Source organism: Apodemus sylvaticus, chromosome 7 (genome assembly GCF_947179515.1).
Source record: "Apodemus sylvaticus chromosome 7, mApoSyl1.1, whole genome shotgun sequence".
NCBI lineage: Eukaryota > Metazoa > Chordata > Mammalia > Rodentia > Muridae > Apodemus > Apodemus sylvaticus.
Window position 1 is genome coordinate 12766011 of NC_067478.1, and position 26172 is coordinate 12792182.

The 26172-nt window shown below is 44.4% G+C and overlaps 1 protein-coding gene across 1 annotated transcript in view; it reads left to right on the top strand.

Moving 5' to 3' along the window:
* Mlh1 (mutL homolog 1) overlaps window positions 1–25545 on the top strand; it is a 41518-nt gene extending 15973 nt beyond the window's left edge. Inside the window, exons 11-19 of the mRNA XM_052187093.1 lie at window positions 1479–1632; window positions 7118–7494; window positions 9448–9596; window positions 13599–13707; window positions 15488–15551; window positions 17418–17582; window positions 23363–23455; window positions 23769–23882; window positions 25167–25545. Of these exons, the coding sequence (XP_052043053.1) occupies window positions 1479–1632; window positions 7118–7494; window positions 9448–9596; window positions 13599–13707; window positions 15488–15551; window positions 17418–17582; window positions 23363–23455; window positions 23769–23882; window positions 25167–25334 (1393 nt within the window). The 3' untranslated portion in view covers window positions 25335–25545. The remainder of the gene's footprint in view (window positions 1–1478; window positions 1633–7117; window positions 7495–9447; window positions 9597–13598; window positions 13708–15487; window positions 15552–17417; window positions 17583–23362; window positions 23456–23768; window positions 23883–25166) is intronic.
* The last annotated feature ends 627 nt before the right edge of the window (window positions 25546–26172 follow it).

Here is a 26172-nt window from a genome sequence, read left to right on the forward strand (position 1 = left end):
TGGGCAGGCCTGTGGTAGCTGCCCCTACCTGCCTGCCTGCTTGCAGGGTTCTTGCCTTAGCTTGGCAGATGCCCATCCGTGGCTTCCTTAAATACTGCAGCAGCCATGCTTGTCTCACACACAGTGAGGGCTTGCCTGATTTAGACCAAAACCCACATGGTCAAGATCTCTTCTTTATGTCTTGTTCTGCTTGTCCGAAAAAGCCTCTCTAAAATCAGCATGAAGAATGACTGTTCTCTTTGCAACAGAGCTGCCAAGGCCCAGTTCATGACTGAAATCTTTCAGGTCTTAGCCTTTTGGCAGAAACTATGTTGGAACGTTAATTCTCAGCTGAGCCTGCTGGAACATTCCTATGAACCTGGTGTTTTGGAGGATTTTACGTTTCTAGGCCAGTGTAACAAGACCCTGTCTCAAAAAGAGAAAGTCTTCTTTGTTCTGATCTCACTGAAATGAGAGAAAAAGTAAAAAATCATATTTCAAAATGGTTCTTAGATGAGATCAGACATATTATGACCATGAACACTAATAGCCGTTTTTAGATTTAATGTACAGTTGTTGACTCCCATGTTTCCTTGCTGGGTAATCAATCTGCAGTGTCATCAGCTTGTTCTGGACCAGGCGGGAGCTAAATAGAGATAGAAATCATGCCACAGAACAAGGAAAGCTTAATGATGAAATTAATACTGACATCAGGGAGCCTAGGGTTAAATAGTGAGAGATCAGTGACAGGGATGACAGAGCCCCTTCCCAGGGCGTGGATAGGAAAGAAGCCGCTTGCCCTTCCATTCTATAAGGCCCTGAAGAGAGAATGTGCCTGTGGCTTGCTGCACCTGGGAGAAGGGCATGAGGCAGTCCTCCTCTATAGAGCACTATACTGAGGAGCCTCTGTGGGGTGTACTGCCCATAAGAAGAAACTGCTGAGCTCTATGAGCAAGAAGACTCCTCCTGTTGTCCCTGTGGTGCCCTCTGCTGACAGAGCTTCATATTGCAAAGCGCCATTTTTAGCAAGCCATGAGAGATGAATGAGGAGCAGGTCAGAGCTCTGAGCTGACTGGAGAGTCCTGCATCTTCTGAAAAGTGAGGGAAGGGGACAGTTTGATAGTTACCCTGTCTTTAGAGCTGAGAAGACACTCAAACGTTGGCTACTTGCCTGAGGTCACATAATGCAGCACTTCTGCTGACAGCTGACTTGCAGTAACTGCCACACACACAAGCAGGATGCCTTGCATGGACTTTATTCCCAGTGTAACTGAATTTAGGAGAGTGCTGTGTCCAGTGTGTAAATGACACTAAGGCCAAGGGCAGTGATGCAGGTTCCTGAAAGCCACACAGCTCCTGAGGGAGAGCATGCGGTCCCCCGACTTAATCTTGAGGTGCGAGGCTCTGGTGATTTGGCCTTGCCATGTTGTCTAGTCGTCACATGTCACCACACGAACATTCTTTTCCATCTCTGTGGTCTTTCCCTCTTTTTATTCTAGTTTGGAAATCAGTCCTCAGAACGTGGATGTCAATGTACACCCCACCAAGCATGAAGTGCACTTTCTCCATGAGGAGAGTATTCTGGAGCGTGTGCAGCAGCACATCGAGAGTAAGCTCTTGGGCTCCAATTCGTCCAGGATGTATTTCACCCAGGTGAGGACATCTCCCTCCACAGTCTTTCTGGGCCTTTGCTGCTTTGAAATGTGTTCCACATCAGGAAAACTCAGATTTCTTTTTGTTATAACTTTGAATTGTCTTTATATTTTTTTTTGATAGTTTTCTTTCAATACCATTTTTCTCTGGGATTTATGTGTTTGAGAGTCTCTGTGTGTTCAGTGTCATGCGCACAGGTCATGTATCCATAGACTCGTATGCAGAGGCCAGAGCAGGGTATTGAATTTGTTCTGTTTCTTTACTGCCTTGAGACTGAATTTCACTGAACTGATGCTCTCTGAGTGAGTCTAACTGGCAAGTGGCTCTCAAGATCAGCCTGCTTCTACCTCCATGAATTAGGTAATAGACGCTGTGGCCAGGCCAGGCCTTACTTGAGTGCTGGGCATTTGAGCCAGGTGCTCAGGCCTGCACAGTGGATGCTCTTACCACTGAGCCGGCTACTCCTCTGAAGTTTGACTGTCTTTCAAGAAAGGTGTTCTGTTTTTTAATCGATCTGATACTTTGTTTTAATTTTTAAGCATTTTCTAAGCACAGATAAAATTAAGTAGTACATATACCTGCTGCCCAGCTTTTACAACATCAGCATTTTGCCCTACTGGTTTTATATAATCTTACTTGGGAAGAGAAAAGTATATCTTGAAGACATCGTAGACACTGGTTTCTTCCTTAGTACTTCATTATACATCTAAAAGATTTCTTATATAACCTTAATGTAAATATGACACAACAATAAAATTAATAGCAGTAACATCATTTACTATCTAATCTTATTCAAATATCTTAATTATCCTGAGACTCTGTTTAACAGTAAGTGTGTTCAAGTCTGTATTCAGAGAAGTTCAGGTTATAATATTTGGTTGTTACATTTTTTTAAATCTCTTAAGTTGGCTCTCTGTCTGTGTTTTATTTTTATTTTTATTTTGGCGAGGTGTGGCGATCAGAAGGTAACATTGATGCCTCGGGCGTCTCCTAGTGGTGACTTCCAGGATTAAGTCAGGTTCTCAAGGCTTGGCGGCCAGCACTTTCATCCATCACGCCATCTTGCCAGCCCCAGCTCTTTTTTAAAATTGCTATTCTCATTGATGTCTCTGTGTTTCTTGTAGCAGAAGGCACATTTAGACTGATGGGTTGTTTCTTTGTAGTGTTATTTAATTCTCTCTGATCATCTACGTTGCTTTAAATTGGAAATCTAGGGGCATAACTATATTCAGACACAAAAACATTATTTTGCCTAGATTTTTTTTCTTGTAAATTTTATTCCTTCTGGTTTGATCCCTCAAAAAAAAAAAATCCAAGTTACTATATCTTCGGGTTTTTTTTTTTTTTTTTGCACTGCTAGTAGCTGTAAATTGTCATACTCTAGTCCAACAGCTGATGTTTGATATTAATTTTTTAATTTTTAATTTTTTGTTTTTGAAACAGGGTTTTTCTGTGTAGCCCTGGCTGTCCTGGAACTTACTCTGTAGACCAGGCTGGCCTCGAACTCGGAAATCCCTAGCCTCTGCCTCCCAAGTGCTGGGATTACAGGCATGCGCCACCACTGCCTGGCGATGTTTGATAATATAAACTGTGGTAAAAAAGTCATAACATAGAGTGTGGCATCTGAAGCATTTTAACCACATACACAGTTCGGTGCTAGTAACTGCATTCCTATCATCTCTGATCTGGCTCAGAACTTTTCTGAATCACAACCTACAGTCAGTTTGCCAAATGACTGTCCCCTTGCCCCTCTATTCATTTTACCCCAGTAATGCTTTATCTAATGTTCTTTGTTGGGTTCATTCAAATGTGCCCATCTTACTCCTTTGGTAGTGAGGAGGCAAATGCTGGTCTTGCTTCTACTGTGGGTTATGGGATGGAGCCAAGGCTTTCTTGTGAGAAGCAGCTGGGGGTGGGGGTGAGAGAGAGCACACAGTGAAACTTAAATGTGAGTGGTGAGTCCCTATCCACAGCAGGAGCACACCAGGCAGAAGGCCAGGTTGGCTGCATCAAAGCCATCACCTGCTGGGCTTTATCCCTGTTATTCTATCCCTGTGGGATGTGAGAGCAATCTGTTGTGACATCTGTCACCCTATTGATCTCCAGCTGATCTAGCTGGCTAAGCAGGTCCTCACTGCTCCCTGTGCATCCTTCCAAAGCTCCATGCTCCTTCTGGAGAAGAGGAGGACCTAGGGGAGGACAGGTCCCTGGTCAAGGGTATGCAGTCGTGCTCCCCTGCGCGAGCCTCCAGTCAAGCTCTCACTCCACCAGGTGTTTAAATTAGAACACCAGAGCATCAGGAGAGTGTTGAACATTTTGCCTTCCTGTTAAGGAAGTAAGCATGACATCCTTGACCATAGTCTTAGCAGGTTCAGTGGCGTTTTCTGGGTGTCTCACATGTCCTTCTCAGTGTGGAAGCTGTAGCATAATTGTGAATTGTCCAGGACCAGTTTCGGGTTGGAGAGAAGCTCTGAGAGGAGGAGTGTCTGGGAGTGGGAAAAACCAACAACTCTAAGTCAAGTCATAGCCCCAGCTGGCAGCCTCTGTTCTGCTCCTCTGAAGACAGCGCTCTCAATATATATTTTCTGCTTCAGACAGTTCTCTAAGGAGTTCTCTCTTGTTTTCTAAAAATTTCTCTGGATAGCTCATCTCTTACAGATCATAAGCCCAGTCTTTTATTTTACGTATTCATCCAGTCATTTCCTCCAGGTTCCCTTTCCATTAGCCTATGAACCAGCATCCAGTGACTGCAGCCCTTGGAGTCTTAGAAGACAGCTGGAACTTCTGTTTTGTTTTTTTGTTTTGTTTTGCTTGTTTTTTTTTTTCAAGTACTGCAAAATAATTCAGAGATCTGCCTTCCTCTGTTAAACACAGATGATAAGCTACCTGGGTGAGATCCCACCCCGGAATTACCATTGCAGCCATGCCTGGATCTGAGTTCAATCTGTCCCAGGCTGACCTTGAACTCAGGGATCTGTCTGCCCTTGTATCTGCCTGTCTTTGATTCTGAGAAGATGATTCACAGTGTAGCTAGCTGCCTCTGTCCCTTCAGAACTGTGAAGCTCCTTATACAGTTCATATTGCATCCTTATATTTTTACATAATTGAGAAATTATGTATTTTCAAATTCATGCTTTTAGAGTTCTTTTCCACAACCTTAAGGGCTGTCCTGGAGGTCACAGCATTTACCGTTTTGCTGAGATATCAGCCACACTTCTGCCTCCTAGACTCACATTGTCTCTGATTATCATGGAGTCTTCAGTGTCACTGGGGAGAACATTCCTCAGAGGAATGTGAAAACATGTACAAATGAGCCTTACGCCCACAGCAGCCATCAGCACTGGTGGAGGCCTACACCCTGTTGGCTGTTCTGGGGCAGGAATCATGTCATGCTGTCTCTACACATGGCCAAACTGAACTCTTCATCTGTGGAATAGGCGTGGGATAGTTCTGGGAAGGCAGGGCCGTATACTTCCTAGCGCATCCAACAGGAGCCTCATAATGACTTTGTGCGTTAAGGGTGAGCTTCTTTGGTGACTGCCTGGTTCTTTTTTGTTAAGGTTGCCCTCCACAACATACCTTACTGTGCCCCCATTACTGTAATCAGTTATTACTTTAGATTGTAAGACTATGATCTTACCACTTAATCTTCTTGTCCTATGTGTGTGTGTGTTTTTTTTTTTAATTTTTTTTCTTTTCTTTTATTGGATATTTTCTTTATTTACACTTCAAATGTTATCCCTTCCTCCCACCCCCACCCCCGCTTTCACCTCCCCTATCCCATCCCCCCTCTCCCTGCTTCTATGAGGGTGTTTCCCCAACCATCCACTCCCACTTCCCCACCCTGGCATTCATGGGGGCATTAAACCTTCACAGAACCAAGAGCTTCTCCTCCCTTTGATGCCCCACAAGGCCATCCTCTGCTACATATGTGGCTGGAGCTAGAGCCATGGGTCCCTCCATGTACACTCTTTGGTTGGTGGTTTAGTCTCTGGGGGGGTCTGATTGGTTGATATTGTTGTTCTTCCTATGAGGTTGCAAACCCCTTCAGCTCCTCAGTCCTTTCTCTAACTCCTTCATTGGGGACCCCATGCTCAGTCCAATAGTTGGCTGCGAGCATCCGCCTCTGTATTTGTCAGGCTCTGGCAGATCCTCTCAGGAGACAGCTATATCAGGCTCCTGTCAGTAAGCACTTGTTGGCATCTGCAATAGTGTCTGGGTTTGGTGACTGTATATGGGATGGATCCCCAGGTGTGGCAGTTTTTGGATGGTCTTTCCTTCAGTCTCTGTTCTGCATTTTGTCTCCATATTTCTTCCCGTGAGTATTTTGGTTCCTTTTCTAAGGACCAAAGCACCCATACTTTGGTCTTCCTTCTTGAGCCTCATGTGGTCTGTGAATTATATCTTGGATATTCGGAGCTTTTGAGCTAATATCCACTTCTCAGTGTATATTATCATTATAATATCCACTTATCAGTGAGTGCATACCACGTGTGTTCTTTTGTGATGGGTTACCTCACTCAGGATATTTTCTAGTTCCATTCATTTGCCTAAGAATTGCCCTGTATTAATTGACAGGAATCTTCTGCATATAACTTTCTCTCATTTGTTGGAACTTTTGTTCCCTTCCTACTTTCTTTCTTTTCTTTATACTGAGTCACAGCAATTAACAAAGGAACCAAGTTAGTCACTTGTAGACATTTGTCTTTTTCCCATTTTCTTGTCCAGTTGAAGTCCCTTTTAGCTGTTCCTTCATCTTTTTGGACCTAGTTCCATTAGGCTTTAAGATTTCTTGAGTCTGGCAATGCAAGATTTTGTGGGCAGCCTCGTGCTGATTTTCCAAGCCCTGCTTGATTGGTTATTTCTTGGAGGTACTCTAGTTTATGCAGGGGGATTGGTATTTGGTAACCAGAATCCAGAATCTGGGACTTGGGATTTTTACTGTTTCTGGGTAGTCACTGATTTTTAGACTCCGGTGGATAGAATGAAGGAAAGAAGTATATTTAAAAGTAGAATTCTGAGCCTATAGCTCAGTGGCAGATTGCTCATGAGAGTTGTGGGGTCAGTCCCCCAGCAAATTTTAAAAGACAGCAGAATGATAGTTGCCAGGGCCAGGTGTGAGAGGGAATGGGAAGTTAAATGTGAGTTTTGAGGGGTGAAAGTTATGGAGATAGAGTCACTGCCATGGAATTCTAGCTTAAAAATTGCTTAAAATGGTTTGTTTCCTGCTGTATGTGTTTTACCATAAAAAATAGAATCTTTTTAGAGTAGAAAAATAGTCAAAATATAGGAACTTTTCACATTTCATTTTAACCTAATTTTAAGATTATAAGAACTTTGCTTAATTCTTGAATTTTATACTTATGAATGTTGTACTGTGATGTAACTGGCTCTGACATCTTTGCCCACTACTCTTCTTTTTTTTGGATCTGGACATTTATGTATTAAAGACTGGGCCCTTTTACTGTCTTCTCTCTTGAAACAGACCTTGCTTCCAGGACTTGCTGGGCCCTCTGGGGAGGCAGTTAAGCCCATGACAGGTGTGGCTTCTTCATCTACTAGTGGAAGCAGCGACAAGGTCCACGCTTACCAGATGGTCCGCACAGACTCCCGGGACCAGAAGCTTGATGTCTTCCTGCAGCCTGTAAGCAGGCTTCTGCCCAGCCAGCCCCAGGACCCTGTCCCAGGGGACAGGACGGAGCGCTCTCTGGAAAAGGCCATGCAGAAGGATGAGGAGATGCTTGAGCTCCCAGCGCCCGCTGAAGCAGCTGCTGAGAAGGAGAATTTGGAGAGGGAATCAATAATAGGAACTTCAGAAGCGGCACAGAAAGCAGCACCCACTTCCAGTCCAGGCAGCTGCAGGTGTGGCCTCCTGTGCTCCTCACTAAAACTCTTCCAGCAGGTTCTCCACAAATTAGTCTCTCCTTCTCCTAGACTGGGGCAGTGCGGTGGCCTTGTTTACTGTCTGCATTTGACAGTGACTCTCATGGTTTCCTGTGAGAGTTCTTAAATGAATGTCCACTGTTTATGTTTTAATTAATATATCAGAAGGCACAAAGATGTAGCCTTTGTTTCTAATAAAGCCTTGACATCAGAGATGACTGTGAGAGAAGCTTAAAGTGGCTCTTCATCCTTGCCACAGCTGCTGCCCCTCCTTTCAGAAGCAGCCTAGTCTACAGGATTCCCTCAAGTATACGAGATCGTGGGAAAAGCCGTGAATGGATCTGTAGTCAAAAGGCTGTCATTTGACCTTGAACATTTCTAGTGTATGCTCTGCAAGTTCTTAGTCGGAGTCTCTGGGAGACTCAGGAGATGGCCAGGCTTCATTTTCTGAGCTGGTATTGATCCTGGTGCTCAATTTAAAACCCCTTGCCGGAGGTGCATGTTCTCTTAGAGGCGCTGGCAAGAACCCTGGCACTGAAGTGAATGTTGCCCTTAGACATACTGCCTAACGCCAGTTGATTCCTTTATTATCTAAGCAAGGCCACGTCCAGGCAAGTTTTTCCAGAGAATAAGATGATGCAGGTATTTTTCAAGCATGGGTACTTTATATACATTCTCAAGACTTCCCACTGACACGGAATGACAGCCTATGTCTCGCTTGCCCCTGCTTGCCCCCTTTGCAGTACGATAGCCAAATGACTGTGGCTTGTCTGAGCGGCCTAGCTTCCATCCTTCTACTGCCCTTGGTGTTCCTCAGCCTAGGAGACACTGGGCTCTTGTCATTCATGTCTTAGCTCAAGAGTCACCTTTCCCAGTCTTTTGTCACAGTTACTTTTCTATTGGTATGAAGAGACACAATGACCAAGGCAACTTATAAAAGAAATTAATAATTATTAGTCCATGATCATCATGGCAGGAAGCATGACAGCAGGCAGGTAGGCAGGCGTGGTACTGGAGCAGTGATTGAGAGCCTACATCTGATCTATAAGTTAGAGGCAGAGAGACAGAAACTATTTTGAGGTTTTGAAACCTCGAAGTCCACCCCCAGTCACATATTTCTTCCAATAAGGCCTTTCCAAATAGTTATAGCAACTAGGGACTAAATACTCACGTATATGAGCCTATACAGGCCATTCCAGTCAGACCACATGTTCATTCAGATAAAAGATCCCTCTTCTCTTACATTCCCATCAGCCTTATTATGTGGCCTTGTATTTTCTTCCTACCATCCGCCACTATTAAAAATCCTTTTCTTGGGCTGGAGAGGTGGCTCAGCAGTTAAGAACACTGGCCGCTCTTACAGAGGACCCAGGTTTAGCTCCTAGCACCTAGAACCTGGTGGGTCACAGCCATCTGTAACTCTACTCCCAGGAAATTCAATGCCGTTTTCTGGTCTCTGCAGGCACCAAGGCATGAACATGGAACACGGACATACATTCAGACAAAACAGCCATACATATAAAATAATTACACATTTAAAATTTGATTTTAAAAATCTTTTTCTGTTGCTAACTTTTCCACTAGAAATTAAGCAAAAGGATGTCCTCTTTCTAATGTGTTCACTGCTGTATGTTGTTGGTGCATGTCAGTGTGATGTGGATGGGTAGACGGATGGACAGACAGATGGAACGATTCATGAATTAGTGAGTCTTGACAAGGCCACTTCACTTGCTCAAAGCCCTTGAGATCTGAGGTTGTCAAATAAGTAATGTGACACGGGACAGCGGCTGGTCTACCGTAGCATAGCTGTGTAGACATAGGCACTGGCAGGGAGGAGCTGCTCCTTTCTCCAAAGTACAACCCTTACATTTAGCTGAGTTGAAAAAATATAATGGAAGAATAACAACCTGTCAGTTCTTCTCTTCATTGCAGAAAGAGACATCGGGAGGAATCTGATGTGGAAATGGTGGAAAATGATTCTGGGAAGGAAATGACAGCTGCTTGCTACCCCCGGAGGAGGATCATTAACCTCACCAGTGTTTTGAGTCTCCAGGAAGAAATTAATGAGCGGGGCCATGAGAGTACGTAAGTGCTGAGATCTGCGTGGCACCGAGTGAGGGCTTTTGAAATACAGACAGCACTCAGGTTGTCAGGTGGGCACAGCCTTATGCTGCATGGGCAAGCTGTTTTCCCTTACACAGAAGACCATTCTCTAGAGGAAGAGAGGGGGGAAATAATCTATTGATTGTAAGCAGAATTAACTGATATTTCCATTTATGGAAGGGTCGGCTGTGATGGTCATTTCAGAGGTTTCTGCTTTGTTTCTGTTGTTGCTAAAAGCAGCATTGTGAATGAGCGAAGTCCTTACCCTACCAGACGGGGTGTGCTTAGCTGGGGCTAACAGTCCTGCCGCTGACTCAGTTCAGATCCTGGACTCCATTTCCACTGAGTGACCTCACACTGTGACTGAGCTCTTCTGTGCCTCAGAAAGTAGTACTGACTTATCCTAGATCACCAGACTGATTAGAAGTAACTAATAAGACACTGCTTAAAAACGGGATATTTTTATGTTCTGAAGGCTGGTAAGTCCCTGTCATCCTCAGAAATAGCTTTTGAGAATAGCTGTGTGCCAGACTTCTTCCTAGTCCCTACTAGAAAACTAGCTGAATGCTCTTAGGAGGATAGGGCAGGGGTGTAAGGAGACTGGCCCTCACCCTCACGGCCAAGCTGTCCACACCCTAGGAGGTACTCATGTTCTGAGTGTAGGGTAGCATGTAGGCTCTAGGTGGCAGCTCCGCTTGAGTCTGTCATCTAGCCATGACCTTCCTGTTTTCATCTGTCAGGAAGAAGCCCTAGCGGCTGCAGCATGGCTCCATGGGTAAAAGCTCTCACCACAAGGCTTGACGACTTGAGCTTGATCCTTGGAACCCACATAGTAGAAAGAGAAAACTAACTCCTGAAAGTTGTCCTCTAATTTCCACATGTGTCCTGTGGCACATGCATGACCACACACACACACACACACACACACACACACACACACACACACACACACAACAGAGGGGGAAATAAGTCAATTTCAATATTTTTATAAAGTATAAATTATGATCATCTGGGTCGTAATCATCTTGTTTGAGATGCTCTCACTGTCAGCCCAGGCTGACCTAGGGACTCAGAGTAGCCCATGTTAGCCTGGGTTCTCAGGTCTGCTCCCACCTTTTAGAGCTGGGACTGCAGGGCTCCACCACCACACCTGCCTCCTGGATTGATTTCTGAAAAGATGGTCAAGCTCAGGAGCAAAGTTGTACTGTCCCCTCTACCCTGAACCTTCTGAAATAACTACTGTACATCAGCCTCTTCATTTCCTGTCACAGTCACCATCATCTGAGCTAACGCAGGAGGGCCTGAACTTGGTTTTCATAAATTGCTCCTGGCCTATCTGCCTGTCTTTGTCCCCTTGTCACTCTGGCATGTCACATGTATAGCACAACATCTTCCTGTGCCTGGGTTTCTGCCCATGTACATGTTGCCAGTTGGCTTCTGATTTTTATTTCCATGAAATGTGCTGAAGTTGTTCTTTTCTTGTATTACTTTTCAAGCTGGGAGCTCTTAAAGCAATTTTAAATCCTAAAATGGTGGAGTGTAGCCTGATCTCTAGCAGGACTCCTCCTGATCTCTGTGGCAGGGCTCCTCCTGATCTCTGTGGCAGGGCTCCTCCTGATCTCTGGCAGGACTCCTCCTGATCTCTGTGGCAGGGCTCCTCCTGATCTCTGTGGCAGGGCTCCTCCTGATCTCTGTGGCAGGGCTCCTCCTGATCTCTGTGGCAGGACTCCTCCTGATCTCTGTGGCAGGGCTCCTCCTGATCTCTGTGGCAGGGCTCCTCCTGATCTCTGTGGCAGGGCTCCTCCTGATCTCTGTGGCAGGGCTCCTCCTGATCTCTGTGGCAGGGCTCCTCCTGATCTCTGTGGCAGGGCTCCTCCTGATCTCTGTGGCAGGGCTCCTCCTGATCTCTGTGGCAGGGCTCCTCCTGATCTCTGTGGCAGGGCTCCTCCTGATCTCTGTGGCAGGGCTCCCCCTTAGCTGAGCTTTACTTGTTGGTGCTGAGAACATGTGAAGACCCACAATCTCAGTGTTGAAGTGGGCGTGTAGTTTAACTTTGATATAAAAGAAGGATTTTGTATATTTTGGTCTTTGCAGAATGGAGGAAAACACAGGAGAAACTGAGGCTGGAGGAGTGTTTCAGGTGGGGTAAAATGCAGTCCTTGAAGTCCTGTGCAAAAGGGCCTGTGCTAGACCAGCAGACATGGAGTCTGCTTTCCAGCTGGCCGAGTCCCACCCCAGTAGCTAGCGATGGATAGAGCAGAGTTTCTTGGAAACTGGCCTCATTTCAGGTGATTCCACTGCTCCTGCCCCTCCAGTGGGCCATTAGTCTAGATTATTTGACTTCTCCGGCTTTAAAAGTCATCATTTCCACCTACATAGAACATCCTGTAAAGACATGGAGTTTCCAGTAGAAAGGGGGAGATGGCTGGTGCCTATTCCATAGATGAAGACAGCAAGCCTCTCTCTGTATGGGACATAATTACAGAACTTACACAGCAGTGAAAACTCACAAGCGCATCAGCAACAGCAGTGATAAGTCTGCTTCCTCAAATTCTGTTTTCTCAAATTTACTTTTATTTAAAACTCCAGGTTGATGATTTTTCTTGGGTATTGAAGGTAGTACTCTCATTTTATGATTTCTACTGTTGAAGTTCAGCCATGGGGCCACTGACATTGTCTAGTGTGTTGCCTGCCTGTTTAAGCTGCCATCAGTTCTCCATGTTAAGAAGTCCTACCCAGCTCTTCTGAGGTCTCTTGGCATTTGCAGTCATGTCCTGCTCAGGAGTAGCTCAGGTCCTCAGCACCTACTGTGCCCCCGTTCTCTGCTGGGTCTCCAATCTGCAGGCCATTGCAGGTCTTCTGTGCTGGTCTTCTGTACTGGGTTCTCGACTCTGAAACTTGATTCCCTGTGTCTCTTTTATAATAGTACACACATACACTCACACCACACACACACCACACACTCACACTCACACAGCTGCTACTCACTAGCACGTATCTTGGAGAATTACTTGGAGCCTGCTTTTAGTTTAACCCAAAATCTCCAATAGAGATCTCAGATAACCGGCCTTTAAACCATTCGAGGGAGATCAGCCGAGAGCTGTGCACTCGGCACTCGGGGTGTCAGCTTGTCTCCTGTCTTTACTCCGCAGAGTCAGCTAGCTGAAGACATGGGTAGTAGAGCTTCTGTTTATGCGAGCGGTAAAGTCCTTGGGATTTCGGCTCCAACAGTGGGCATTGGTCTGCCAGGCTCCCCATTTCACACAGTTCTTGTCTTGTTCTTTTTACACTGCCACAGCCTGTAAATGCTGAAGTTCCCAACTCTGGAGAATCCCTTCACTCTTCGGCAAAGCTGGCTTCTTGTCACAATTCTGGCTTCCCATTGTGCCTTTCATTTTGACCCTTAACCTTTTAGTATATATATTTTTATTTTGTTCAGTTTACATCCCCATCACAGCCCCCTCCCTCCTCTCTTCCCAGTCCCACCCTTACAAATCCCTTCCCCCATTGCACCGTCCCCTTGGATACAATCCCATCCTAGAAATTCCAGTCCAGCAGGACTAGGCACATCCTCTTCCACTGAGGCCCAATAAGGCATTCCAGATGGGGGAAAGGGATTCAATGGCAGGGAACAGAGACTGAGACAACCCCTGCCCAACTTGTTAGGTGACCCAATGAAGACCAAGATGTACATTTGCCACAAATATATAGAGGGGTCTAAGTCTATCTTCTGCACGCCACCTAGTTAGTGGCCCAGGCTCTGTGAGCCCCCCCTGGTCCTAGGTCAGTTGACTCTGTAGGTCTGGGGTTTCTCTTCAGATTATATAAACCTTTCGCCTTTCAGCATCTTAAGAGGTGGATGGCATATTTGGTTTCTTTCAACAGGAGCCTTGTTGATGAATCTTTGCTTGTGTGGGGCTTGAGGTGTGAAGAAGTCTTTAGTACAATTTCATCACTTACGTGGTGGTGTTTGTTTCTAGCTCTCCGGGAGATGCTCCGTAACCATTCCTTTGTGGGCTGTGTGAATCCTCAGTGGGCCTTGGCACAGCACCAGACCAAGCTATTCCTCCTCAACACTACCAAGCTCAGGTAAATCTGTATGTGAAAGCAGCAAAGCCATCAGAAGAGCAGTCTCTGGGGATAGGCACCAGTGCTGGAGGGTGGAGGAGCAGGTGAAGTGGCTGCCAAGGATATATAGCCTTGAGAGTCCAGATAGGAGTTTAAATCCAGGATTGACCATTTCCCATTTACATGATGGGAAATTTCTATTCTGTATTTCATGTATCTAACTTATACATAGGTTAGTAAGACTCAATTTGATTGGAATTTTGTGGAGATAAATAACTTGAGAAGCCCAACTCTTGGCTCAGCACTCTGTAAACACTGGCTAAAGACCAGATGTTGAGGGCTTCATGCTGTTAGAGATCTAGTGTCTCATGCGTGTAGCAGAGTTACGGAGAGGCAGAAGGAAGCCCATGCCTCTCCCTGGCATGAGAATGCAACCACCAAAGTCAAGGTATTGCACAGTGTAGGAAGGGCAAGCCCAGTGGTGCCATCTACCGTTTATACCTCAGGACATCTTAATTGTTTCCAGGGACTTTAGATCTATTGCATCTAGAGCTTGTAGTAAATATATCCTCAAATAGATGATGCATATGGGAGGATGCCACCGCCTTGTGTCCACTGTGTATTGTTTGTCTCTCTGGGATTTCTAAGTCTTTCTGTAAACTTAAAGTACTCATGTCATTTACCTGAGTTTAGACCTTTCTCGTCCCCTGATATCCAGCCTTCTTTGTTCTTCTTTGTACATGATAACCTGTACCCACATGTACTTTGCTTACATATTTATACTAGGATTTGCATATGAAGAAGAGCATGTGGTTTTAATTAGTGATCCAGTATACCTATTTAAGAGCTATTCTTGGATTATTGTCAGCCAGTGCAACATACTAACTCAGATATCAATGCACTTCCAGACATAGGGTGTCTTGGTTAGGGTTTTACTGCTGTGAACAGACACCATGACCAAGGCAGCATTATAAAGACAACATTTAATTGGGACTGGCTCACAGGTTCAGAGGTTCAGTCCAGTATTATCAAGGCAGGAGCATGGTAGCATCCAGGCAGGCATAGTGCAGGAGGAGCTGAGAGTTCTTCATCTTTATCTGAAGGCTTTTGTGGAAGACTGACTTCCAGTCAGCTAGAGTGAGGGTCTTAAAGCCCATGAACACAGTGACACACCTACTCCAACAAGGCCACACCTCCAATAGTACCACTCCTTGGGCCAAGCATATTCAAACCATGGCATGGGGCAAATACCTGCAATCCAGACTTGTCAGGTGTAGGTAAAGAATGACTGTAAGTTCCAGATTGGGCTACACAGCAGGACCTTTTCTCCTACCCCATATCCCCCACCACCCCCAGTCCATGCAGGATAATTTTGCCTTGGGGTTTATTTCTGATGATTCAGGAAAACACTGCCCTTTCTGTGCTCCATAAACATTTTCACCTACACACAGTTTCTGTGGTGCTGAGAGTAGAACCCAGGCCTTCATATGCTAGGCAAACCCTCCACCCTATGGTGTTGAGTGGTGAATTGTCAAAGGTGATCTCTAGTGCTCTTCAGTGATTGGGAGACCAATAAGCAAACAGTGTCTTAAAATTGATTGCCAGTGTCTGAAACCTTGCACAGCTCTAGGGAGGAGATGAGCCAACCTTAGTAACTGAACTTGTCCAGGAAGCCCAGTCCTTTGCATAGAGACGACCTCCTTGGCTCCTCAGCCGGTGGCAGCACCTTTGTCCCACTGCCCTTGCTGCTCGGCTTCCAGCACACATTCACTTTTCTTAAAGTTGTCCATTTCTATTTCAGTGAGGAGCTGTTCTACCAGATACTCATTTATGATTTTGCCAACTTTGGTGTTCTGAGGTTATCGGTAAGTTCCTTTCCTCCTCACTTTTGAAATTGCACCTGGTCATTTCTCGGAATATGAGCTATACAGTGATATACTATTTAGCAAAATGTTAACTTTCCACGGTTTGTTGGGAATATCTGTACCATATTATTTGCAATGAAGTTTTTGTGGTTGAATCTTTTCAGGTGAATAGTTACTTTTATAGCCAGCTTAAGTAAATGCTTATTATAGAAGTTACTAAGTATTTACTTGAAGTTAAAATTAGAAATATTCTGTAAAACCGTGGCCACAACAGGGATGGGGTGCGTGCTTGCTTTCTCTTTATCTCCGGGCACAGTAGCTGGTGGTACATGGTCTGCCATGGAACTGGACTCTGAACCATATCAGTTTAGCCCATTTGTTCCAAATGATTTTGGTGCCTAATTTTAATTTAACCGTTTGGAAGTTTGATTGTATTTCATCTGCAGATCACTTTTGAGAAAAGATATTTTATTAATGTTTTGCTTTTTTATAAGTGTTGTACATAGCAACTTAACAAGTTATAGGTTCCTGATGTTTATTGCTCAATTACAATTGCACTAACTAAACAGTTAAGCAAAACTGCTAGTTTGGTTAGGGCCTGTGTAGAGTCTGTTTTCTACATAAATGATGATAATATTGAGATGAAGGCACTTGTCCCTCTTCACATCTAGTTTGGGTGCCCGCCCACTCTTTGTCTTGAGGGCTTGCTGTCTGGGGCTAACTAAAGTGGCAAGAGTGGAAGCCCTGGTCTTGTTCTGAGCCTGAGGGATGGATCACATGTCAGTTGTTGAGTATGCTAGCAGCTAGGAGCCAGTTTTTGTGGACGCCCTTAGGAAGTTCGGGAAATTCTCTTTTTTTACATTTTAATTTAGTAATAAACATTAAAAATTTTTCAAATGCTTTTTCTTCCTCTAAGATATGACTTTTAATTTTTAGACTATTAATATGGTAAAAAAACATCAACTAGTTTCTATGTTTAGTTAAGCCAATCTTGAATTCCTGGTATGAACCCTACTTAGTTACATGTTACCAGATTTTATTTCCTAACGTATTTTTAAGTTTTATGTCTGTGTTCATGAATGTTACTAGTTAACTAGTCTGTTGTTTTTGTATTGTATGGGTCATTTTAGTAGCTGATAAAGTGGACCTCAGAGGAGTTGTAAACTCTCCTTTACCATTTTCTAAAAAGGTTTTATAGGGTTGTTATTATTTATTCATTGTTTAGAACAGTCTGAGTGTGAAGGTTTCATGATAGGAAATTTTTATTGAGATTCAAGATCTTGCTGTGAAAGCTTTTCAGGTTGTCTCTTGTTTGTGTGTGGAGGCCAGAGGACCATGTCAGGCGTTGTTCCTCAGGGACTATCACCTCATCTTGTTTTTTTGAAACTGTTTTGTTTTTGAGACAGAATGTCTCACTAGGACCTGGAGCTTTCTGAGTAGGCCGGGCTGTTTGTATTTAGATATCCAGCATTTGGAGGGGAAGGTCTCTTGGAGATGTTCCAGAAACCTGTAACTGATCTACTTTTCAACTAATCTAGCTTAGTTGAAAGACATTCATGAGTGTCTTTACACTTACTGAGACTTTTTTCATGGTCTAAAGCATGTGTTTGTTCAGCATATGTGTTTCTCTGAAAAAAATTATGTTACCTTGCTAGGACTGATTATAAATGTCACATGTATCATACTCATTGTGGTACTTGATTGTCACCATAATGATTGTCTACTTGTCCTGCTGTTAAGAATAAGGATACTGAAACAAGCACTGATGCATGGCCATTCCATCTCTGATGACGCTCTAACTGACCTGAGTGTGGTCTGACAGACTTAAACTTCCCACCTGAGCCCCACATTCTTGTCTCTTCCCAGGAGCCAGCACCACTCTTTGAACTCGCCATGCTGGCCTTAGATAGTCCTGAAAGTGGCTGGACCGAGGAAGATGGCCCAAAGGAAGGACTTGCAGAATACATTGTTGAGTTTCTGAAGAAGAAAGCCGAGATGCTTGCAGACTATTTCTCTGTGGAAATCGATGAGGTGGGGGTGGCCATCTTAATGCCTTTAAGTTATCTTTAAATTGATGAGATGGGTGGGGTCATTTGGAGTTATTTTCAGATAAGAGTCAAGTCCCTAGGTTGAGACAAAAAGGCAGGCCTCCCCTCCGAAGCAGCATGTATCTGTCATACATGGTATTTCCTCCGTTTCTCATTTGCACTGGAGATCACACAGCCATACTGTTCTGTCCATCTTGCTGTTCTTATTCCCAGGGTGAAGGACTCTTTCCTGAAGGAAACTGAATCCTTGTCCTTACAGAGTTAATGAAACTCTTGATGCTTATTCCATTTCTTCCTCTTACCCTTGTTCTTTGGGCTTTCCTGTCCCGACATTTGCAAGCAGATCCAGAAGAAAGAGAATTATTCTCAACCACAGGTTCTTTTTAAATGCTGTCAGCTCAGTGTCTGTAGTGGCTATTCCTGGTTGTCAACTTGACTATATCTGGAATGAACTACAGTCTAGAATTGGAAGGCTCACCTATGATCCTAATTTGGAGGCTCAGAGATATAAGTTTCTGACCTGGATCTTGGCATGGAGACCTTGAAGCATAGTGGCTAAGACAAGGAGATCTCCAAGTTCAAGATCATTTGGGATTAAAGGCATGGATGCACACACACACACCTTTAATCTCGGCCACACCCTCTACTGGAGATCCACTTGCCAATAAGCTGGGCCACACCCTCTGTTGGAGACCTACAGCCTTTAATCTGGGCTACACCCTCTGCTGGAAATATGTAAGGACATTGGAAGAAGGAAGATTCTCTCTCACTCTTCCTTGCCTGCTTGCCTCTTGGGACTGAGAAACTGCTAGATCCTTGGACTTCCATCCACAGCTGCTGCTGATCATTGTTGGGGAGTTGGACTATAGACTGTAAGTCATTGACAAATTCCCTAACTATATAAAGACTATCCATACGTTCTGTGACTCTAGAGAACCCAAACTAATACAGAAGTTGGTACCGGGAGTGGTTCTAGAGGAGCAGAAGTATAAGGATGAATGTTTCAAAATTTTGGAGTTGGTTGGTTGATCCAATAGCACCTTCAACCACTGAAACTTCTCCAGATTCTCTCCCTCCTGGGAACTCGGAGAATATTGAAGACCCGTGGATGAAACTATATCTCAAGCTTAAAGAAGCTAATGTCTTTGATTATCTTGATGAATTAGGTGATTCAGTGGTATACAATACTTTCTCCAAGTTGGGGAAAAAATCAGAAAATGATTTTGCTGGCTGGTTGCTCTTAGCATCTCGGGGGAAAAAACAATGAAGGAAAGGAAGGAGTTGTGTGATAAAATCGAAGAGCTCCAGACTCAAGTAAACAATCTAAAAGTTGCTAAGTGTGCCCTTGAAGAGAATCTACTCGTTAGCAGCCATAGAGCTCAAGTAGCAGAAAATCAAACTGAAGCCCTCATTATAAGTTTGGCTGAATTACAGCAAAAATTTAAATCTCAACCTCAGAAGGTGTCAGCAGTTAAAGTAAGGGCATTAATTGGCAAAGAATGGGATCCTATAACTTGGAATGGGGATGTGTGGGAAGACCCTGTTGAAATTGAGAATTTTGAATCTTCAGATTTTCAAGGATTTGCTCCACCTGAAGAAGTAGTACCCTCAGCCCCACCCCTTGAAATAATGCCTTCTCCACCTGAGGAAATTAATCCCTCAAAGCCTGATAATCCAGCAGTGACTTTTGCTGACAATACTGATGTTTCTCCGGGCCCACTAATAGTTTCTTCTAGACCTATAACCAGACTCAAGGCAAAGCAGGCCCCTAAAGGGGAGGTAGAAAGTGTAGTCCATGAGGAAATACACTATACTGATAAGGAGCTTAATGAGTTTGCTAATTCATTCAAGCAGAAGTCTGGAGAATATGCATGGGAATGGATTTTAAGGGTGTAGGATAATGGTGGAAGGAACATAAAACTAGAGCAGGCTGAGTTTATTGGCATGGGCCCTCTGAGTGGAGATTCTTGGTTTAACTTGGAAGCTTGCAGTTACAAAAGGTGTCAAAAGTTTGTTTGATTGGTTGACTGAAGTATTTATCAAAAGATGGTCTACTGAAAAGGAGTTGGAGATGCCTGATATCCCTTGGCTTAGTATTGATGAAGGGATTTTAAGGCTTAGGGAAATTGCAATGCTAGAGTGGATACGTTGTGTAAAACCTAATCCTCCACAGTGGGAAGGTCCAGAAGATATGCCCTTCACCAGTCCTATAAGACACAAACTGGTGAGAGGGGCACCAGCACATTTAAAGAGTTTTGTTCTTGCCCTTTTCCTTGTACCAGACCTTAGGGTTGGAGATGCTGCTGCTCAATTAGATTAATTAAATTAATTAATTAATTAATTAAATTCAAAGTGTTTAATTGGGCCCCAAGTTAACAAGGGCCAGGTGGCAGCATTGAATTGCCAGACACAAGGTGATCGTAGTTATTATAATGGACAGCGTAGACAAAACAATGTTTATAATGACATACCCCGTAATGGGCAGAGAGGTGGAACTTATAATGGTATGACTCGTTTGCACCTTTGGTGCTGGCTAATCAATCATGGTGTTTCCAGGGATGAAATACATAGGAAACCTACTGCATATCTGTTTGATCTGTATAAGCAGAAAAATCCTCAAACAAATGATAGAAAGACTGCATTGGATTGTGGCAAAAGGCAATCTCGGCCAGTGAATCAATTTCCAGACTTGAGCCAGTTTACAGATCCAGAACCCCTTGAATGAAAGGGTGGCCGGGTTCCCCTGAGGAAGGATCTTGATAAGACACCTAAAAGTTTTGCTGTTAGTCTTTCTCCAATTCTTCCCCAGAGGGACCTACGGCCTTTTACAAGGGTAACTGTACACTGGGGGAAAGGAAATAATCAGACTTTCCGAGGGCTATTGGATACTGGTTCTGAATTGACACTGATTCCAGGAGGTCCCAAGAAACATTGTGGCCCTCCAGTTAGAATAGGGGCTTATGGAGGACAGGTGATTAGAGTTTTGACTGATGTGTGACTCACAGTAGGTCCAGTGGGTCCCTGAACACATCCTGTGGTCATTTCCCCAGTTCCAGAATGTATAATTGGGATAGATTTACTCAGAAATTGGCAGAATTCTCATATTGGTTCTCTGACCTGTGGAGTGGCTATTATGGTTGGAAAGGCAAAATGGAAGCCTTTAGAGTTGCCTCTGCCAAAGAAAATAGTGAATCAAAAGCAATATCGTATTCCTGGAGGAATTGCAGAAATTACTGCCACAATCAAGGACTTGAAAGATGCAGGGGTGGTGGTTCCCACCATATCTCCCTTTAACTCTCCCATCTGGCCAGTGCAGAAGACAGATGGATCATGGAGGATGACAAATCAGGTAGTAACAATTGCAGCTGCTGTACCAGATGTAGTTTCGTTACTTGAGCAAATTAACACATCTCCTGGAACCTGGTATGCAGCTATTGACCTGGCAAATGCCTTCTTCAAAGTACCTGTACATAAGGACCACCAGAAACAATTTGTTTTCAATTGGCAAGGCCAGCAGTATACCTTTACAGTTTTGCCTCATGGATATATTAACTCTCCTGCCCTGTGTCATAACTTAGTTAGAAGGGACCTTGATCATTTGTCTCTTCCACAAAATATCACATTGATGTACTATATTGATGATATTATGCTGATTGGACCAAGTGAGCAGGAAGTAGCAACCACTTTGGATTCATTGATAACACATATGCGTATCAGAGGATGGGAAATAAATCCGACCAAGATTCAAGGTCCTACTTAAGTGAAATTCTTAGGAGTACAGTGGTGTGGGGCATGCAGAGATATTCCTTCTAAGGTGAAAGATAAGTTATTGCACCTGGCCCGTCCCACGACCAAGAAAGAAGCACAACGTTTAGTGGGTCTATTTGGATTCTGGAGACAGCACATTCCTCACCCGGTGTGTTACTCAGGCCTATTTACTGAGTGACTTAGAAAGCTGCTAGCTTTGTGTGGGGCCCGGAACAGGAGAAGGCTCTTCAACAGGTCCAGGCTGCTGTGCAGGCTGTACTACCACTTGGACCATATGATCCAGCAGACCCAATGGTACTTGAGGTGTCAGTGGCAGATAGAGATGCTGTTTGGAGCCTCTGGCAGGCCCCTGTAGGTGAATCACAGAAGAGACCTTTGGGATTTTGGAGCAAAGCTCTACCGTCATCTGCAGACAACTACTCTCCCTTTGAAAAACAGCTCTTGGCCTGCTATTGGGCCTTAGTGGAAACTGAACATTTGACAATAGGACACCAAGTTACTATGCGACCTGAACTGCCCATTTTGAGCTGGTGTTATCAGACTCTCCAAGTCATAAAGTAGGACGTGCACAACAGCAGTCTATTATCAAATGGAAGTGGTATATACGTGATCAGGCCAGAGCAGGTCCTGAAGGCACAAGCAAGTTACATGAAGAAGTTGCTCAGATGCCTATGGTTTCTACTCCTGTTACAATGCCATCTGCTGCCAAGCATGCGCCTATAGCCTCATGGGGTGTTCCCTATGACCGGCTGACTGAAGAAGAGAAGACTAGGACCTGGTTTACTGATTGCTCTGCACGTTATGCAGGCACCACCTAGAAGTGGACAGCTGCAGCATTACAACCCCTTTCTGGGACAAGCCTGAAAGATACAGGTGAAGGAAAATCTTCACAGTGGACAGAACTTCGGGCAGTACACATGGTATTACAGTTTGTTTGGAAGAATGAAGGTATGGGTCAATCCTCCAGGAAAAGAGCCAAGACCTGCTGAAGTGCTTGCCGAAGGTGAAGGAAATACAGAATGGGTAGCAGAGGAAGGTAGTTATAAATACCAGCTAAGGCCACGTAACCAGTTGCAGAAATGAGGATTATAAGTAATATGAATGCTTCCATCTTATTTTGTTAAAGATACATTTGTCTTTCTTCTAATCCTTTTAACATCAATTGGTATTGAAATACTAAAAGAATGTTCCCAAGGGACATTTCCCCATTGTAAATTTACAAATGTGTTTGCGATTGTGCAAGGAATAGTTAGGCATATTCACAATCTTGTTATTGTTTCATGTGGACATGAGATATTATTTGTGTCAAGTTGACAAGGGGTGGATTGTAGTGGCTATTCCTGGTTGTCAACTTGACTATATCTGGAATGAACTACAGTCTAGAATTGGAAGGCTCACCTATGATCCTAATTTGAAAGCTCAGAGATATAAGTTTCTGACCTGGATCTTGGCATGGAGACCTTGAAGCATAGTGGCTAAGACAAAGAGATCTCTGAGTTCAAGATCATTTGGGATTAAAGGCATGGATGCACACACACACACACACCCCTTTAATCTGGGCCACACCCTCTGCTGGAGACCCACATGCCAATAATCTGGGCCACACCCTCTGTTGGAGACCTACAGCCTTTAATCTGGGCTATACCCTCTGCTGGAGATATATAAGGACATTGGAAGAAGGAAGATTCTCTCTCACTCTTCCTTGCCTGCTTGCCTTGTGAGACTGAGAAACTGCTAGATCCTTGGACTTCCATCCACAGCTGCTGCTGATCATTGTTGGGGAGTTGGACTATAGACTGTAAGTCATTGACAAATTCCCTAACTATATAAAGACTGTCCATACGTTCTGTGACTCTAGAGAATCCAAACTAATACAGTGTCTATCCTACAACCTGCTGGGCAAGGCTTGGAGAGCACCAGGGCAGGGAAGGAAACCTACCAGCCATAGTGCCAGTATGTCTGACCCTCTTTTCTTGGCCTTTTCCCCACAAGCAGGAAGGGAACCTGACTGGATTACCTCTTCTGATTGACAGCTATGTGCCACCTTTGGAGGGGCTGCCTATCTTCATTCTTCGACTGGCCACTGAGGTACACAGCAGCAGATGCTAAGCAGTGTGTGTGTGTGTGTGTGTGTGTGTGTGTGTGTATGTGTGTGTGTGTGTAAAATGGAGAATTCCTTCATTTGGAATGGAAAAGACTAAAAAGAAAAAGCCCACAGCTGAGGGCCCATCAACCCATCAACTCATCCCCCTAGTTATCCCAGCAATACTTACTAGTCTGGTCTTAGTGCCAGAAAAGCCAAAAAAGTTTTTTTTTACCTGTTAAGTCTGTGAACTATTTAGAAATGAAATGTTAGAGCACTGACTCGAATGCTTGTCTTGTATTGAATTCTGTGGACCAGGTGAATTGGGATGAAGAAAAGGAGTGTTTTGAAAGTCTCAGTAAAGAATGTGCCATGTTTTACTCCATTCGGAAGCAGTATATTCTGGAGGACTCGACCCTCTCAGGCCAGCAGGTACTGTGGTATTAATGTACACTGGCATCCAGGACTGGGGCAGGTCGCATGTATTTAGGATACGGGACAGATCCTATTGGCTCACTCTATATTGACAAAGTTCAAACAGCGGCCCTCCTAAGTGCCGAGATTATAACATGTACCAGCACACCCAATTTTTTACAATGGTCGGCTTTTATTCATGAGCATTATTTCTTTCTACTGGACTAGAACATTGACTTCCAAAATGATCTGAGAACCTGTCAGATACTCAGTGGTGCGTATGATATCAGAGTGAAAAGGAGACGTTAGGCCAGCGCTCTGTCGGTGTCACTGTTAGCACTAAACCCAAGTCTTCAGACACTAGGCCAGCCCTCAGTCTGCCTCAGCTGCTTCCTACACTGCATTTGACTGCTGCCTTCCATACTAGGAAGTCAGTCTCTATGAACCCTCTCATCAGCCAGCCTGACTCAGAGCCTGGGTTTTACTGCTTGTCACTATTTTCAGTCAGATGGGAATGCTCTCTCACATTTCAGAAGGAGGGAGAGACTCCGGAGTTTGTAAGAGTCAGGGGCCGCTGTAATGCATAGCCATCTTAGTGCTGGTGAAGTCTGTTGACTGAGCAGGACAGTTGGCATGCTCAGGGGCTCAGTGCTTACAGTAGTGAACAGACAGCAACCCTGGTTCTAGGCTGAGACCCCAGGCGAGAAAGGCGAAATACACCTTCCTCAGAGCTTATTTGATAGGAACCAGAGGATGGGAAACAACATTTGTACGTGAGGCATCCAAGGCTTACAGAGCAATGGTGAGGCAAGTTTAGGGGTGTCAGAACAGCACTACTTTAAGACACCCAGGTTTGGTGTGGAGCTATGATCCAGGAGCCAGACTTAGAAGAAATGTTAGAGCCACTGAAGTAGAGATGAAAAATAATTGCTTCCGGCCGGGCAGTGGTGGCGCACACCTGTAATCCCAGCACTTGGGAGGCGGATTTCTGAGTTCGAGGCCAGCCTGGTCTACAGAGTAAGTTCCAGGACAGCCAGGGCTATACAGAGAAACCCTGTCTCGAAAAACACCAAATCCAAAAATCCAAAAAAATAGTAATAATAATAATAATAATTGCTTCCTTTGTTTCCTTACAAACCTTGCTGCTTCTGCTTAGACCTGTGGGATCTCAAGTCTGTCCTGCAGAAGCTGCTTCATAAGCTTTGGATAGCACACATATTGGTCACCACTGAGACCTTTCCAGGCCCAGTGCCCGTCTTGTCATTGTGTGGGGAGGTAAGTGACAAGTCGTATATTTTCCAGAGTGGCATGCCTGGCTGCACTTCAAAGCCCTGGAAGTGGACCGTGGAGCACATTATCTATAAAGCCTTCCGCTCACACCTCCTGCCTCCGAAGCACTTCACAGAAGATGGCAATGTCCTGCAGCTCGCCAACCTGCCAGATCTATACAAAGTCTTTGAGAGGTGTTAATACAGTCACAGGCACTGTAGAGACTGCATGGCCATCCACGGTGAAGCATACGGGACTGATCTGGAAGCCACAGAATGGGACACTTGGTTTCCACGCTCCAGGCTTTCCAGAGCTCACTGTTCTTGCTCTGTACCCCAGTACTGGTGCTACAACTTAATGTACTTCACCTGCAGACTGACTGCAAATAAACTCACATTTTTATATAACCGCACACTGGAAAACTTTCTAAAATGATTTTTACCTAGTATATACTGGGTAGAATTGGAAGATTTCAAAAGGAAGTTTAAAAGTCCCAGGGCATTGAGGAGGCATTTCTATACAACTCTTAAAAAACTTCCAGTTACCCCAAATCAGGTTCTGATGTTTGTGTTCTGGAAATGTTCTGTCAGATACCAAACTTCCTCAGTTCAGGTTCCTTTAAAAGCAGCCCTGGAACACCAATTTTCTAGAAGTCTGTGTCCATGTCTCAGGTTTCCTGCATCTCATCCCTCAAAGTTCAGGTTTAATCCACCTTAAAACTTTAACTCCAGTTTTGCTTTAAAAGAAAACAAATCCCAAGGTCGGGCACTGTGCATACCTTAATCCCAGCACTTGGGAAGTAGAAACAGATGGATCTGGGTGCTCAAGGCCAGCCAGGGCTACAGAGGGAGTTCCAAGCAAATTGAGACTACATGGTGAGATCCTGCCTCAAAAAAAGAAAAGTCTAGAGCACATATGGCGGTCTTGTCAGTTGATTGGACTCAGAATATCTAGGAAAGATCCAGTCTATGTTTTTGGAGCAGGTAACTGGTTGGGGAAGGCTCATCCTCCACTTGGGCAGCAGGAACCACTTCTAATA